The 16,750-nt window shown below is 43.5% G+C and overlaps 1 protein-coding gene and 1 pseudogene across 6 annotated transcripts; one reads left to right on the top strand and one right to left on the bottom strand.

Annotated features, from left to right (window-relative positions):
* Positions 1,128-2,511, bottom strand: LOC8081087 (annotated as a pseudogene).
* On the top strand, positions 4,783-12,062 carry LOC8081086 (BRCT domain-containing protein At4g02110). Of its 6 annotated transcripts, XM_021451101.1 has the most exons (11): positions 4,784-5,181; positions 5,307-5,396; positions 5,478-5,582; positions 5,677-5,778; positions 6,090-6,174; positions 7,169-7,235; positions 7,327-7,371; positions 7,512-7,610; positions 7,696-10,689; positions 10,929-11,145; positions 11,314-12,062. In XM_021451101.1, exons 1-11 carry the CDS (start codon positions 5,077-5,079, stop codon positions 11,905-11,907), a joined length of 4,503 nt encoding a protein of 1,500 aa, XP_021306776.1. In that variant the 5' UTR covers positions 4,784-5,076; the 3' UTR covers positions 11,908-12,062. The 6 variants fall into 6 exon arrangements, with proteins under 6 accessions (XP_021306777.1, XP_021306776.1, XP_021306775.1 ...); XM_021451102.1 differs by having other exon boundaries at positions 4,783-5,181; positions 5,478-5,778; positions 7,705-10,689; XM_021451100.1 differs by having other exon boundaries at positions 5,478-5,778.

The raw sequence follows: 16,750 nt of genomic DNA, 5'->3' as shown, positions 1-16,750 counted from the left end.
AGGGAAACCAAAGCAGATCAAGTTAGCATCGTTCGAAATCCGGAAAACACCAAGACAAGATCGACAAGGAACTTCAAGCGCCGTTAGTCCGGCCTCAACGTCCAGCGGCCCAGGCACATGTCCTTTCGCCTCGTTTATCCCAGGGGTTTGCAAGCCATCTCTTCAATGGCATAGCACATGCAGATCCTCAACAGTTAATAGTACCCATCACCTTCTGTCCAAGATTCATGGGATTGCCTGCTTTGGAGAGTCAGATTCCGTCCTCCTCAGCGAATCATTGAGGCCAATCAGGCAGAACGCTAACTGAAACGTGCCCCATTCTGTTTTTCACTGACGTGCACACCCGTTTTGGGAGAGAAGGTCTAACTGTGCCATACACGTGCTCACTCTCATTGCGTCTTGTGTCGTTTACTACTGCGGCCGACTGCTACGACTAGGACCATGTTTCATGATGTTTCTGAGGAACTATTTAGGTCTTGTTTAGATCCTATTTTTTTTTGATTTTGATACTGTAGCAATTTCGTTTTTATTTGACAAACATTGTCCAATTATAGAGTAACTAGGCTTAAAAGATTCGTTTCGTGATTTACAGGTAAATTGTGTAATTAGTTAACTTTTTTATCTATATTTAATGTTACATGCATGTGCCGCAAGATTTGATGTGATGGAAAATCTTGTAAAGTTTTGGGTTTTTAGATGCATCTAAACAAGGCCTTACTTCGGGGAATCAGCAGGGACCATTCGAGAGATACATACCGAGAGGGCCCGCTACATACCGAGAGATAGGAGGTACGGTGCTTGGGTCAGTCCAGAAGCGGTCTAATTTCTCTTCTATATCAAGGCCCCATTTGGATCCACTTGCTATTTTTTTTTTGAAGAAAACTGTAGGGACTCACGTTACATTTATTGACTTGAATAAACTAAAAGTACAAGAGTGTACAAAAGAGCTAGTTAAGAAACAAAGAAAGAAACAAAGAAAAGAAGGCTCAGAACTGAGCTAAAAAGAGCTAAGGCAGACTTGCAATCCATAGGTTAAATAAAGGAAGATGTCTGCTCTTCAGTCTAAGTGATAAGAAATGCAACTCCTCTTTGAAGAAACGCTTCGAAGCATTCAGATTAGGCCCAATTTGTCTAAAGATCATGTCGTTTCTGGCCTTCCATATAGTCCAGCACATTAAGATAATTATTTCCATGGAAAAGGGAGTCTGAATCTGAACCTTGAAGCTTTCTAGAACTTGGAAGGGGTCCAAACTTGGATCAATTTGGACTTGCAGCCAACTCCAACATTGAATTGCGGAAGGGAAACAAATGGAAGGTTGTCTCCTCAATATAGCTAAAATTATTTTAGCTACTCAAGAAGCTAAACACTCGACACTGATGGCTCCTGTCATTGTCGAGTGAAACCACCACCCGACAGTGATATATTATTACTGTCGGTTTAAGCTATGTGAACAGGATTGGAGAGCATCAGGAGGAAACAATTACAGTCCAACAACCAAACAAAACAATCTACAAAAATCTTCTATATAGTGGTTATGAATTATGATAAAAACAAACTAGCTACTAGCTACACTATTTACGCGGGTAAATTCTTTATGTCTTCGTTCAAGGGCCAAGGAGGAACAGCCCCGCACCACCAAGAAACGCGAGCAACCCAACCCCAGAGGAGGTGCAACGACCTTTGCTGCCAAAGCTGCGTTCGTCGTCACCATAGATCGATGTCAGGGTAGTCGCCCAGATGCGGCTCCAGATCATTGAAGTCCCCTGCACACAGACACGAAGACGAGCTTAGTTGGCGCGGTTCCGCATGCACCATGTTGGTCGAATCGTCAAACAGACGAACACGTGTGGCTGCATCCCCGCCGGAGTGCGTAGCGCACGTACGTCCTCCATGGAGGCCCGTTGTAGAAGGCGAAGCCGTCCAGGGCACTGGCGACGCAGTTGAGCACGTCCTCCGTCTCCACCACGCACGCACGCACGCACCGCCGCGCAGTAGTAGTCCACAGCACCGATGGGAACAGCGATGATCCCTGATGGGTTCAGCCTGTACGTGGCCTCGCAGCAGCTGTACACCTGCACGCGCGTACGCACATCAGGAGAACAACAGATAGTGCACGGGATCGATCACACCACAGGCTATATGTAGGAGTACTACCTGGTCGTCCTCGAAGCACTGCAGCGACGACCTCGTCGATCGGCAGCAAGTTCGGCAGTGGATCCATTGGGAGATCATCTGCATGCCACGCGGGATTTAGACATGAACAAGTAGTAATAAACCTTGACATGCCAAGGTGTTGTCTGTGCTCCTTGGCGGGTGCATGCCTGCATGGGCTGATTGACGAGCATATGCACCTGGTTTGCAGGAAGTCGCGCACAGGCACAGGCAAAAGGACGGCCACGAAACGGCCGCACCAGCGCCGACTGTGGCGAGCGGAGTGGCCACCCATCGGCGAAGGGGCAGCGTCAACACAGATCAATCTCGATCTTCTTCTTTTTTCACGAACGTACCTGATGAGCACGTACAGCAGATGGATATGATCTCTCATTCAAGATATATAGGAGCAAGCAAAATCTGGCTACCGAGTACATGGACTGTACTAGGAGAGGGTTCAAACCTACCTGACCTGCCCGCTCTTTTCCACTGGCATTTCGCCCCGTTCATTTTCATGGTTGCGTGTGGAGATAGCGAGAAGACCACAGAAGTTACGGCAGGGTTCGACGTACGGTATGACAGCTCGACAAGTATATATCTGAATTGAGCGGCTCTCTTTGAGATTGAGTAGTTTGTACTCCCTCCATCCCAAATTGTAAGTCATTTCAAGAATCTTAGAGAGTCAAACTTTTCTAAGTTTGACTAAATTTATATTATAAAATAATTATTATTATAGTACTAACTAAGTATCATTAGATTCTTTCTTAATTATATTTTACGTTACAAATCTTAATATTTTTTTCTATAATTTTGGTCAAACGTAAAAATGCTTTGACTCTCCAAGATTCTTAGAATGACTTACAATTTGGAATGGAGGGAGTACCTACTAGAGGTTTGCTCGTATAATGACTGCTCGTTGGTGAATGTTAACTTTGGCCGGGCGTCTCGAATTCCCTCTGTGTTGCTGTTTGGTGGGGAAACACGAACGTGGGGGAGGCCTCAGGCCCCTGTGCCGTGCTTCTCGGTTTACTTTTGCATGCTCTCGTTCTCCCCAGAGTTGGCCATACTATTATCGTTAGCAGCTATTAGGTCAGATTCATGTTCCGTGCCTATGTGCAAGCTAACTACATTGTTTATGCGTTACCAGTATATACTTCTAGAAGCTGTCCGCTTATGGGAGGGTTTTTAGGACCACTTCTTATTCTTAAACTTCACTTAATTCTCCGAAGAAGTGATTCTGGTGGAAAGCAAGATGAGAATCAATTTTGAAGTGATTCATGTGGCAAATAAATAGGAACTAGCAGGAAGCGGTGGAGAGCAGGGTTTTTTTTAGCTCCTAGCCCGTAGTATAATTGGAGAAGTGATTTTCGTCACCTCCCCACCAAAATCAAGATGCATTTTAAATGTTTTGCAGAGCTCCGCGGAAGATGAGAGTGAAAGTGGGGCTGCGAGCTATGCCAAAGAGGCCCTTTAGTCATCAGATACCTCTTGTACACCCTGTCCATCAATGTATGGAGGGAGTTGGATCTGTTTGTTTGGTTACATAGACAATATGGTTTCATGTGAGATATCTCATTTTAGCTTGTGTCTGGATCAATACGATCTACATTCCTACTAAAGAATTTTTTCAGATTATTCTGACTTAACCCACCCCTAAAAAAATGTTAGCCATCCCAGGTGAGACGAGCGCTCTAAATGCGTGCGAGGAGCACGAGAAAGACAGCGCTGGCGAGAGTAGGCGAGCCTTGCCATTCATTCTTCTTCTTCTTCTTCTTCTTCTTCTTCTTGTGATATTGCTTCTTCTTGCATGGCTTGTCTTCTTCTTCTTCTTCTTCTCATCATCGCTAGAGCCATCTCTCTTGTTTGTGTTCTTTTGCTTCTCTTTTGTGGGTTTGGGACATTGATGAGCTAGATAAGGTAACGATGTCTTTGTGCAAGAGCTATCTTAAGGCCTTCTCAAATGGCATACTGTCACGGCCTCCACCTCTGCATCCATATTCCATGTCATGTTTGTTTGTGGTCTCGCGGTAACTCTAGTAGCTTGCAGAAGAACCATATTGTCTTCCACTGACGCACAGGAGAAGCACACGATGAAGGATGCATTTGTGATGAGAGAGAGTAAAAAACTGCTGCATTCATGTACCCATTTCACAAAAAAATTTAGAACTAAACAAGGCCTAACTGTAACATGGGGCTAATACTTTTTTTATTTGTACGTGTCCTAAATGGTAGGGTTAGACCAAATAGTTGGATTATACTCGTATAAGAATGATGTGGTTGGATATTAAAAATGTTCCCCTAGAATGCAAATCCTCAGTTTTCTAAATTTTATTCTCATATTATATATTCATTGGGTAGATCTACTCATGTGCAGTCCAATAAAATTAGAATTTTTCGTTTTATAGTTTTTTGGGATTTATTAAAATTTCTCAAAGATTTAGCCGAAATAACTAAAAAAGAAAAAAGCAAAACCACCGTTCACTGTAGCAAAACCGCCTTCAATCGATCTAGAAAGATAAAATGCATGGTTTAAAAAGTTAAGAAAGATGATTTCTCCGGTTTTGGAACTGGGAAAGGAAAAGCGAACTCTCGTAAAAGTTGGAAAAGGAAAATTGGATTTTCCTTTTTTTTTTAAGGTCCAAACAGACCCTGAGGCCACCCGTCCAAAGAACAGAAGAAAAATAAGGCCCATTACCAAAAGGTACCTCCCGGGCCACAAGATTAGTTTCATTTCCCTCCGAAACAGGAATCCGCATTTGATTTTTTCTCTCCCCCTCTCTCCTGAGTCCTGACCTAGTGACCTCCCCTCGAGATTTCCCATCTCCGGTAAGCCGCCGCGCGCGCAGCTCGAGCAAGAACAATCCCCAATCCCAAATCTTAACGATTCCACACCCCCTCCGGATCCCGCTGTTTCACTGCCCACCATGGCCTCGCCCTCGCCTGGCACGGACGACGACATCGGCGACAAGCACCTGTTCGACGGCGTCCGCTTCTTGCTGGTCGGATTCAACAGCGATGACGCGTCCCAGGTGCGTGCGTGGCATTGGCACCCCGCGCCTCGTCCTTGCATTTTGCTTCCGCAGCCCCAGTTTGGCTGCGGTTTGCGACGATCTGGCTGATAAAGCTCCGACGGCGTCCGTCGTTCCGTGTGCAGTACCGGTCGGAGATGGTGCGGCGCGGCGGCGCCGACGCGGGGCCGTCGGGCAACGGGTGCACACACGTGGTCGTGTGGAACCTCATCTACGTGAGTTTGGTTTGCAAATTGGTTCCTCTGTCTTGGTGAGCTTGGATGGGGAACGGGCTCTGATTTAGTTCTTCTTCGCAGGATGACCCGACGTGCGTGGCCGCGCGGGCGCAAGGGAAGAAGGTCGTCAACGGGCTGTGGGTGGAGGACAGCTTGGATTGCGGGGTGCTTGCTGATGCTGATAGGGTCGGCTTTTGCTGCTAATTGCTCGGGCACTTGTGCTCCCGTTTCTTCATCAGAGCCACGGTTTAGTTTTGTGACCATGTTCAGCCTTTTCCAGGTTATGTATTGGCCGATGAGAGATTTGAAGGGAATACCGGGTGCTCCATCATTGCTTATATGCTTGACGGGTTACCAAAAAAGCTATCGGGAAGATATGATGGTAGCACCCTCCCAGTTTTATTTATATGGTTATGAGCACCATTGCACATAAAATTTAAACAATTTGACTGCACAGAACTAAAAAATGCCACCTTTTTGAAACGGGAAGGAGTAGATACAAAAAGTTACTTGCGTTTGTTATACATTCTGCATTCAAATAAGAAACTAATGTGTTGTGTTCACGCAGAAGCTCTTGGGTACTGTAGTTGTGCTTGAGACATTATTCTCCTAATGTTTTGATGCAGAAAATGGTTTCTTTGATGGGAGCCCGATTTGTGCTTGAGACATTATTCTCCTAATGTTTTGATGCAGAAAATGGTTTCATTGATGGGAGCCCGATTCTCAAAACCTTTGATAGCAAATGCGGTCACTCACCTTATTTGTTATAAATTCGAAGGTGTGTTGTTTCTTTTATCAGTCAAACCGTGCAATACATATAGATATTATTCTGAATTTTGTTATAACAAGCCATTCACATGTTGCTCTTTGCTCCCATGGAACTTCATAACTAGTTCTCTGTACTTGTCTACCAAACCTTGGCATGCCGTTGGTATGTGTATGTGGTGGTTGGGTGGTATGCGTTGGCCACCCACACCCAAACCCAAACTTTAGAGGTTAAGCTGATAGGGAAAGGGGGATTGATTTATATACTTCAACATAGGCGACCAACAAAATGTAGAAAAGATTGTCCCAGCTTCAGGAACCAATGGTGCTCAGCCGCTGACAAATATCAAGAGAAGCAGCTGAGCTATGGAAAAAAATTGGACAAATGGATAATGTGTGGGTATACCCATACCCTAATTGGTAGGTCGATTTCTACCCATGCCCTCACCATTGCACATAGGTATGTATCTGGGGACTGGGTACAAATATCCATTGGCAGGACTAAACAAAGCTATCCTTATATTGGTTTCATCTACTTTAACGTGAGATGCACAATGCTCTTTCTAATAAATGATTAAACATTAGTTAAATAGTTGAGAGTATTATATCTAATTAGCAATGGAGTTATGTTTTTAAGTTTGTCCATAATGTACATTTATAGCTCATCATTTGTGTTTTTGGTTGTAGAATTCATTGGTAAAATAACAGTTTGGACTTTTCTCCTGTTTAATTTTTATGTGAACCATACAAAGGTTTAACCTTATGAACCATGTTTTGTATTTTTGCGATACAGAACTGGAGGAAATTTGTAACTTATGTCCAGATGTTATTTGACAATAGAAAGCATCCAAAAAAACTTCAGCGAAATAATACAACAACATAATTATTATGTCTATGAGATGTCTGTTTTTGGTCATTTATTTCTTTGACTATGCATATACCATGATAGTAGGTAGTTTTGTTATGTGCGGTTGAATTTCACACCTTGATTTTCCATATAATGCTAGGTGACAAGTATGAGGTTGCAAAAAAGGTGAACATCAAACTTGTTAATCACCGGTGGTTGGAAGATTGGTATTTTGAAACCACCTTTCCTGATTTAATAGAAAAATCAATATGTTAATCGGATTGCATATGTTTTCATTCACCCTCTTCATTATTTCAGCTTAAAGGCATGGAAAATTCTCCCAGTCAGTGATTATAGCAAAAGGTAAGTATAATTGCAGTACTTGTTCTCTGTTTTTTCTTTGAATTTCCTGGTCTTCTTTTTTTTTTAAAAAAAAAGAATCCCAGTTAGAATTGGTCACGGTATAACATATTAATAGAATGCATTGAAAACTAATTCCACAGTGGCTGGGAGCGAGAGTTAATGGATGCACAAGCCATTGACTCTGAACATGAAGCAGAAGCATCGGATCCAGGGTCAATGAATTATAGGCCCAGTGTCAGGTGCACTTTTCAACTGAAAAAATTTCGAGGAAACTTTTATCAAGCCTGATGTCGATTTATCAAAGTGATCATCTATCATTCACAGTGGTAACAGAGAGGTGGTGGCAGGAAGGAATTTGAACACTCCTAACCATATCATAAATACAGAGGATGCAAACAACAAGACACATGATATTAGAGGTCAAAGCAGTGCCAACTCTATGGTTGCAGTTTCTGCTAAGATTGATGTCTTTGCACCCATTCAAAGTCCTTCTGTTCATATCATGAATATAGAAGATGCAGACAGCAAGACACATCATATTACAGGCCAAGACAGTCCTGACTCTGGTTTATTGGCAAGTTCTGCTAAAGCTGATATACTTGCACCCATTCAGTCTTCCGGTGAAAAGAAAGATATAGTAAGGAACACAGATAGTCCGAATCTGCAGGAAGTTAAAGAAAAATATGCTGGTGCAAGGACACAGGACCTTGCAAGTGGTGTTCTAGGTCCTCCAAGCACAAGCAAAATGACTGTTTTTAGAAATCACCATGTAGATACCTTAAATGGGACCCTGGGTATTCTAAAAGTCCATACAGATCATGTTTCTGGAAAATATTCTGCTAGCCATGATCAAACCGATGTAGCTGAAGTCTTATTGACCAGCCCTTTGATAGGAAATCAGTCTGTGGATGAGCTTGATTCATCAAAAGATGACAAATGGCAACATCAGGAGAAGGATGGACCCTCAGGTATTCATATCGCAGCACCTGGTCAGTTAAATGTTGATTCCAAGCTCAACAATCATGAGTCCAATCCAAAACCTGGCAGTGATTCCATGTCTAACAACATCAAGAACACAAGTAATGATAAAAAGGCCTATCGGAAGTCATTTTTACAGGAAGGGCATTCAGTTAACCATATGGCATCACCTCAGAGAGCTGAAGAAAGCACACTGAGAGGTTACCCCAATATTTCTTCATTAGAAACAGCACACCAAAAGGTTGTTGAACATGCTGATGTTCAGAGCATTCAAGGCAATCAAAACACTAAGAATGAGGATGGAGTAGATGGTACATATGCTGAGAAAAGGAAGAGCTTAGTCTCCCCAGCTTGCTTAAATTTGCAAAAGGAAGATCTTGTGTCAGAAACTGGTCCTTTAGATTCTCCATTTGTGAGTAGACTGAGTGGTGCATCTGAAACAGCAAATGTTTCATCTGAAAGGATAAATCTAGTTGAAACTAATGCTATTAATTTGGGAAATCAACACTCTAGCTTTTCTACAAGCAAACAAACAAGATCTAGGAAGACTTCTCTCAAGCATGGTGGTCCCATCGGTGGAATCAAGCTTCCTGACTATTCTTCAAGTGATAAGAATGTAAAATCTTTACGGAAAGCAAGAATGTCATTCAAAGCAACGACAGAAAGTAAATGCACCATGAGTTCTTCAGCCACTGTTCAAGATGGTAAAACAAGTGCAGGTTTTCAGTTTCAGAATAAGGATGGGGAAAGTACACAAATTAGTGGTAATGCAGTAAATCAAGATTGCTTGAATGAGATAGGAAATGCCTGCACAAAGGATCAGGCACATGAAAAATCTGTAAACAGTTCAAATAATTCACAAGTTGTACCCTATTATGGAAATGCTGGCAACAGGATAGCCGATCCAGTCAAAGTGAATGGTAATGAAGTGGCAGTGGCATCAAGTTCTGAACTTAAGAAGGTGGTGTCTGATGCCACTGTGAAAGAAAGCACGCAACAATTTCAAAACACTTCTAGGAATGTCCAGGCTGAAACGAGTTATTCAAAGAAAGCACCAACTACTATAAGAAGGAATGCTGGTGTCAAGAGGCATCTGAGTGCTAATATTGAGTCTGAAGGATCAGTTATCAACAGTGATAAGAAAGTTGTTCCTGAATCCTCGCCTGCCAAAGTGATGATTCATCATGAGCATGCTGGCCCAGTCTCTAAAAATGGCAACAGCGCAGCATGTGCAGCTGAACTCAAAATAAATCCTCCAAAGAAAGCACCTATTTGTAGAGTGACAGATACTGTTGCAAAGAGGACACGAAGTGCTTGCACCAAGATAGATGGTACATGGGTAGGTTCTAGTTTGCAGTTCAGTAAAGTGATGCCCCAAGAAAATATTGAGATAAACCCCACAAAAAATCTTGACACTGCAAATGCTAATGAACAACAAAGAAATTCACCTAAGAAAATACCAAACACTAGAGTAAGGAATAGAGCTGTGAAGAGGTCATTGAAATCTGACACCAATATGAGCAATGATACATTAATGGTCAAAGCTGAGACAGTGGCTGCTGGTTCATTGTTTGATGATTGGTTTCCCTCAGGCAATGTTGAAGATGAAGACTGGCCTAAAAAAATTCCTGGTCATGCAAGTGTTAATGACTGTGAAACACTTTCTCCCAAGACCGTATCAAATGCCAGAATTAGGAATGCAGCTGCCAAGAGGAAAATAAAAACTGTAGAAGACAAGTCTGGTGGCAAGTTTGGCAAAGTTGGTAGTGCCATCACATCTGAAACAAAAGCTTTTTCATCAAAGAGAACTGAAGGTATTTCATGCAATATCAACAAAGTAATTGCTGATCCAGAATCTGAGAAGTCCAATAAGGATGTGAGGAGAGAGGTATCTGGACTGTTTTGCCAAGATTCTTGCACGATAGACAAGCAAGGACCATACAATTCTAAGTTGAGAAGCAGCAAAAGAAATAAAGCTCTGACTTCAGCTCATGAAAAGGAGAACAGACTAGGCTGTAGTGATCTCAACTCTAAACCAGATAGAACTGGCAGTTTGTGTTCCATATCTGATGCAGAATCAATGAAGAAAAGCACACTTGTGCTCAGTAAGCACCAAAGGGAAAAAATAAGTGAATCTGGAACCTTGATCACGAGTGAACCTGCATTATTTATTTTAAGTGGAAATCGTCAGCAGAGAAGGGATTATCGCTCAATACTTAGACGCTTGAAGGGACGAGTTTGTAGGGATTCACATCATTGGTCGTATCAAGCAACACATTTCATTGCTCCAGACCCTCTGAGGAGAACCGAGAAGTTCTTTGCAGCAGCTGCAGCAGGCAGGTTAGGACTATTATGTAGGTTACTATGAGTTTACAAACTTTACATCTTAAAGTACTTATTAACATTAATTATATGACCATTTATCAGTGAAAGATATGGATGTGCGTGTATGGCTTGCTTGAACATATTAACTTTATTTGCTAGTTTATTATGCCAAAATTTTATCGTACTTTCGAGATTGTGTGGGAAAGTTGTCTTTTCACAAAACCTGAATGCTCACAGCATCTTTCTCCAATTAGGTGGATACTCAAGAGAGAGTACTTGACCTCGTGCATTGAGGCTGGCAAGTTCCTGGATGAAGAACCATTTGAATGGTTTGGTACAGGCTTTAATGATGGACAAACAATCAGCTTTGACGCTCCTAGAAAATGGCGAAATATAAGGCAGCAGATGGGTCATGGTGCCTTCTACAGAATGCAGATCGTTGTCTATGGACAGCTCATATCACCAACTCTGGTAATAATTCTTTAGTTATAGTCAACTCATTTGACTACGGCCTTGTGACCCTAAGGTGCCTGTGGAAACTAGTGTTGCACTATAGGTCAATCGACTATCATCTTAAATATTTTTGGGGTTTTGATTTTGTTTCACATTTTCTAAATCTAGAGTTCCTTTTCTTTCCAGGACACAGTAAAGCGTGCAGTAAAAGCTGGTGACGGCGTCATTTTAGCAACATTGCCGCCATACACTCGATTCCTAGACTCCGGAGTTGACTTTGCCGTAGTATCAGAGACCATACCAAGAGCAGACGCATGGGTTCAGCAGTTCATCAGTCACGGCATTCCCTGTGTCAGCGCGGATTATCTGGTCGAGTACGTCTGCAAGCCTGGCCAACCCCTCGACCGGCATGTTCTCTTCAAGACGAACCACCTGGCCAACAAGTCTCTTGAGAAACTCATGAAGAACCAGCAAGAGATGGCCATGGTGAGGTCAAAACCATCGGAAGACGACGAGGACGATCCGGAGGAGGACCTGAGTTGCTCGGTGTGTGGCCAGAAGGACCGGGGAGACGTGATGCTGATCTGCGGCGACGAGGACGGCGAGACTGGCTGCGGGATCGGCATGCACATCGACTGCTGCGACCCTCCGCTGGACGCTGTCCCCGACGACGACTGGCTGTGCCCCAAGTGCGCCGTACCGAAATCCAAAACGAAGCGTACTACTACATGTGGTACTAAACGCAAGGGCAGAGGAGTTTCCAGTTCCAGGCGAAGGTGATCTTTGAATTTAGTGTGAATTAATCGCGCACCCTTCTTTTTTATTTATTATTGAACAGAATAATGTACTAATAATTGGAGCCACTGTGTGTTTTCGGAAATGCCAGCTCAGCATTTCTTTCGTCATCATGAATTCATGCTTCAGCTGTCCGTTCTCGTTCTGTGTAAATGGAGCGATGCTAGTGCACTGAATTTGTTCAGGTTGCATACAGCGTTTCTCCGCAACCTCATGCCATCTCACTCTCTCCGGAAGTCCAGACAGACGACTGCGTGCATGTCGTTGGGCCAAGAACACCTGAACAGCCCAGTAGAAACTTGTGGGCCGGGCGCTAGCTTGGACCTCTGGCCTGGGCCACTTTGACTTTATTATCCTTTTACACCTTTTCTTTTATGAAAAGGGACATTTCCATTTATTTATTATTTAAAAATATAAACCTGGGAGGGAACCAGAGCAATGCCAATAGGGCCCGGACACGTCTGTGCTACGCGGCGGGCACTGTGCGCGTCAGTCGTGTCCCTGCACCTGCAGCTGCACGCCAGTTCCGTCACACGGTCTCATGATTACCGCTCGCCTTGCTTTCAACAGCGTCGGCCTTTTCCATCCGCATCCGGGCGTGCCATCATGAGACCGCACGAGCAGCAAGCGCACGCCGCTCGGCCCGATTCGGGAAACCCTCCCCGTCCAATCCCCCTCCCCGATCTGAGCCTGGCACAACGACTTGGCTTTGGAAGCAAGCGAAGAAGGAACGGAGCAGCCGGCCGGCGGCGAGCGCTTGTCGTCGATCCCAACAAAAGGAAGCGGGCAGGTGGTTTGGCACCAAAGCGATCGACCGGCTGCACCTGCACTGCATGCATTCTTCCCGTGCACGGTGGCTGCTGCACCGATGCGGCAGTTGGGCACCAAGCTTTTCTCTCTTGTATCTTCCGTGCGCCGCGAGCCGCGAGCAATCTCCATGTGGTTGGTCTGCGTCTGCCGCCGATCGATCATCCTCAGGACCTCATCGCACTCAAAGCGGCTGCACAGGAAAGCCGGGTGCAGCCATCAGTGGACTCTCCCCGGCGCATGTGATGTGATGTCACGACGCGAAGGATCGGAACGCCCATGGATAAAAAAGATGGTGCGATCCTTCACTTTGCACTCGGCACTTGCTGCTCTGCTCTCATCCCGGTAGTATTGAAGAGGAGGCAGAAAAGGGAGCAGTAAAGATGGTTCTTGGTTCTGGTTCTGGCCCGACAACAGCCCAACGGAACAGAGCAAGAGCAGGCAACAATAATTTTTGGCACAAGCTCGGCCGGCCGGGAACGGAATTTCGCATCGTACTGTCGGTTTCCGTTCCTCCTGCATTCGTTCGTTCCTATCCCATTCCCAGGCTAGGGCCACCTGTGACCTGCCGGCGTAGGGGAGGATGTGGTCGTCTTTTCCCTGTGCAGCATCGCCAGGCCTTGGGCTTGGCCCGCCACGGCCCATGGCTAGCAAACCTCCAGTTCACTTCACTTAAGGCCTTGTTTAGTTCGCAAAAATTTTCAAGATTTTCCATCACATCGAATCTTTAGTCGCATGTATGGAGTATTAAATATAGACGAAAATAAAAACTAACTGCACAGTTTACCTGTAATTTGTGAGATGAATCTTTTGAGCCTAGTTACTCTGTGATTAGATAATGTTTGTTAAATAAAAACGAAATGCTACAGTACCCAAAAACAAAAAAAATGCGAACTAAACAAGGCCTAACTGTGAAAATGCGCCGTCATCTCAAAACATTAGAGTTCACTAATACGTACTACTCCTATATATTATTAGCACATTATTAGCCAATACTCTACTCTTTGTCGTGACTGTGTATGGAGTTGCACAGTGTGGCAGTCACGCCGCTGTCACGTCACGTGCGACCAAAAGCAGGGGCAGGAAAAAAAAAGGCCTTGTTTCGTTCGAATTTTTTTGTTTTAAGTAATGTATCACTTTTATTTTTATTTGGCAATTATTGTCCAATCATAAACTAAGGCCTTGTTCAGTTTGCAAAAAATTTCAAGATTTCCCGTCACATCGAATCTTACGGCATATACATATATTAAATATAGATGAAAATAAAAACTAATTGCACAATTTACCTGTAATTTACGAGACGAATCTTATGAGCCTAATTACTTTATAATTGGATAATGTTTGTCACATATAAACGAAAGTGCTACAGTAGCATTTCCCAAAAAAAAAGGCAACTAAACAAGACCAACTAGGCTTAAAAAATTTATCTTACGATTTATAGGCAAACTGTGTAACTAGTTTTATGTTTATTTATATTTAATATTTTATATATATCAGAAGATTTGATATGATGAGAATTTTGAAAAGTATTTAGTTTTTAGGTGAACTAAACAAGGCCTTTTGAAAAAAAAATAAAACAGTCTCATTATCAACAGGCCGGCAAGGGAAAGGCATCAAGGCAAGTACAGGCTACAAATCCCTTGCTTTCGTAGGTGGGGAACGGGTGCAGGCCTAAGTCAAGGCGCCCATGTGCTGCCTCCCGCTGGAACGGAGTGGAATCCGATGCGTGCGTCACAATCATACTACTCCGTACCATACATCAGCCATCGCGGTGCTGGCCTGCTGGGTCTCCTCAGTTGATGCTAAATAATAATATACGTAATCCGCGGCCTATTAGCGGCGGAAACCAGCTCGAATTCATCAAGCGAGCGACGAGCAGAACAACAGCATGCGCAAGGCGAAGGAATTTTGCCAGCGGAAAAGGTCCTTGTGCAATTCAGCGGCTCATTATTGGCTGGTCTGTGTTCACATATCCGACGTCCAGCGTACCTACGACCGTGTTTTGTTTTTTCATTGTTACGAGGGGTTACCTCAGTTGGTTAAGCGTAAATTAATGAAGAAGTACTCCTATGTCGCTGGAAGCTTCAATTCCTAGAATCCGTGCCAGTTAAACTTGTTTAACTTTGACCAACTTTATAGAAAAGAGTATCAATATGTATAACATAAAATGAGTATCTCATAAAAATATATTCAATGATAAATCTAATGTTATTAATTTGGTACTATAAATCTTAGCGTTTTTTCCATAAATTTGGTCAAGGTTTTAAAAGTTTAACTTACAACAACTCTAAAAATTGCAGTTTTCAGGGACGGAGGGAGTAACCAATAAGCAATCATCAGGTCGGTTAATGTTGAATGCATGGGCCTCAGATACCCCCTCGCTGAGCCTATAACTTGCCTTATTAAGATGCGGAATATTTCTTCTATGTGGGACCTGAAAATGGATATATACTTCCACGGTTCTACTTTTTCTATTATTGCCGAGACAAAGATTTGAGCAGTGATGGAAACGTGCTTGTTCCATAGTATAAATGTAAATTCTGAAACAATAGAGACCCCGTCGCTTCCTCCAATCAGTATTGGGTTAAATTAAACCAATCGAGTCATCGCGTGGCTAGCCTCCCTGTCCCTGATGACAATAAATCTGCTACATAGCGTGCACGCGGTCAGCATAACAACATAACCTGTACGTACGCTACATTCATGTATCAATCTGTAAATTAAAAAAAAAAGAAAAAGAAGATGAGGCCGGGGGCCCCGCCCGGGGACAATGCGTTGGAGTCATATGCTCTTTGTGATGAGCGAGCCAATGCAAGGCTGCATGCGTGCATGCATTGTTCAGATCAGATGCTGTTCACATGAGTTCCATCATACCATTGGTTGACAGACACAGCAACGCTCCTTCACATGATCGATCGGCTCATCAAAAAACACTTCACGGCTGTCCGTCCCCGCCTCCACTCTTTTGTGCCCATGCATGCTTTTCCATCAATGCACGCGCGCGCTCTATAGATTCTTGCCAAACGAATACCACTGTTAGTACGAACTGTGTCGCTGTTACATACCAGTAGTGACCGTAGTCGTTCCCTCGCTCGATCTGGCTCACAAACTGCAAAACAAGAGTAGATCGATCGGTATCCATGGAGCATTTTTTTTTCCTGCACATGCTCTGCTGCCTCACTTGCACGTACATAACCTATCCTTTTCAGCCTTCTGGGAAGCAACACGTATATATAACACCGCTAGCTGCTTTGCGCCTTTGCCTTTTCCTCTGAATCAAAGGACAGCGTGGTCCTTGCTAGATTTATGTGCCCTTCCTTGTGCAGCTAGCGGTTATTGTTGTTGGACAGCCATTACTACAAGTACTTGCATGGTTGTTGTATGCACCCTTTTTTTTCATGTGAAAAACCATAAATTTATGTTGTAGGGCAAGAAACGATTTGATCAAAGAAACACAATATAAAAAATGTTAACTTGTAGTTTAGGATCGAGAGAGAGAACTATAAATACTCGGAACAGAATAAATTATAGCAGTTTAATTTGAGATCACTCATAGAGGGGAAAAAATTAATGGGTATGAGCATGTACTGGTGGTACTGTGCTGGTTGCCCACACTGTCTGCCAACTACTAATAGCAGTTTTAATACTAATGTTACAACCACTAGTAGTATGAGCATGGTTCTGATTCACACAAATCATTGTGATACAGAATTGCAGGCATCCTAGGCTGACAGTTCATTAAGTCCAATTAATAAATGGCATCGGCGCAAGATACTGTGTACTGTAGACCAGCATATCAATAAGCATGAGTGCTCTGAAGTTTCAATTTGGATGTGTAACCACACTTTATCCAGCAAGTCAGATTGGAGTGCATGCATGTACAGGCTTGTGCAGTTGTAGACTTGTAGCATACTACTACTATCGCTTGTGCTCCATGCTGACGTAGTAAAAAAAAAAGGTGAGTGTTTCTAGGCTGTGAATGGCCAATAGGAGCACGAGGAACGGTATCTGTCTCAACCAT

Source organism: Sorghum bicolor, chromosome 1 (genome assembly GCF_000003195.3).
Source record: "Sorghum bicolor cultivar BTx623 chromosome 1, Sorghum_bicolor_NCBIv3, whole genome shotgun sequence".
NCBI lineage: Eukaryota > Viridiplantae > Streptophyta > Magnoliopsida > Poales > Poaceae > Sorghum > Sorghum bicolor.
The sequence above is the reverse complement of the archived record's forward strand: the minus strand, read 5'-3'. Positions and strand labels throughout refer to the sequence as shown.

Excerpts from the sequence above, each read along its gene's own strand:
- LOC8081086 (XM_021451100.1), top strand. Across the intron at positions 5,397-5,477 it reads TCGTGTGGAACCTCATCTAC|GATGACCCGACGTGCGTGGC; the intron begins GTGAGTTTGGTT and ends TCTTCTTCGCAG. Across the intron at positions 10,690-10,928 it reads GCAGCAGCTGCAGCAGGCAG|GTGGATACTCAAGAGAGAGT; the intron begins GTTAGGACTATT and ends TTCTCCAATTAG.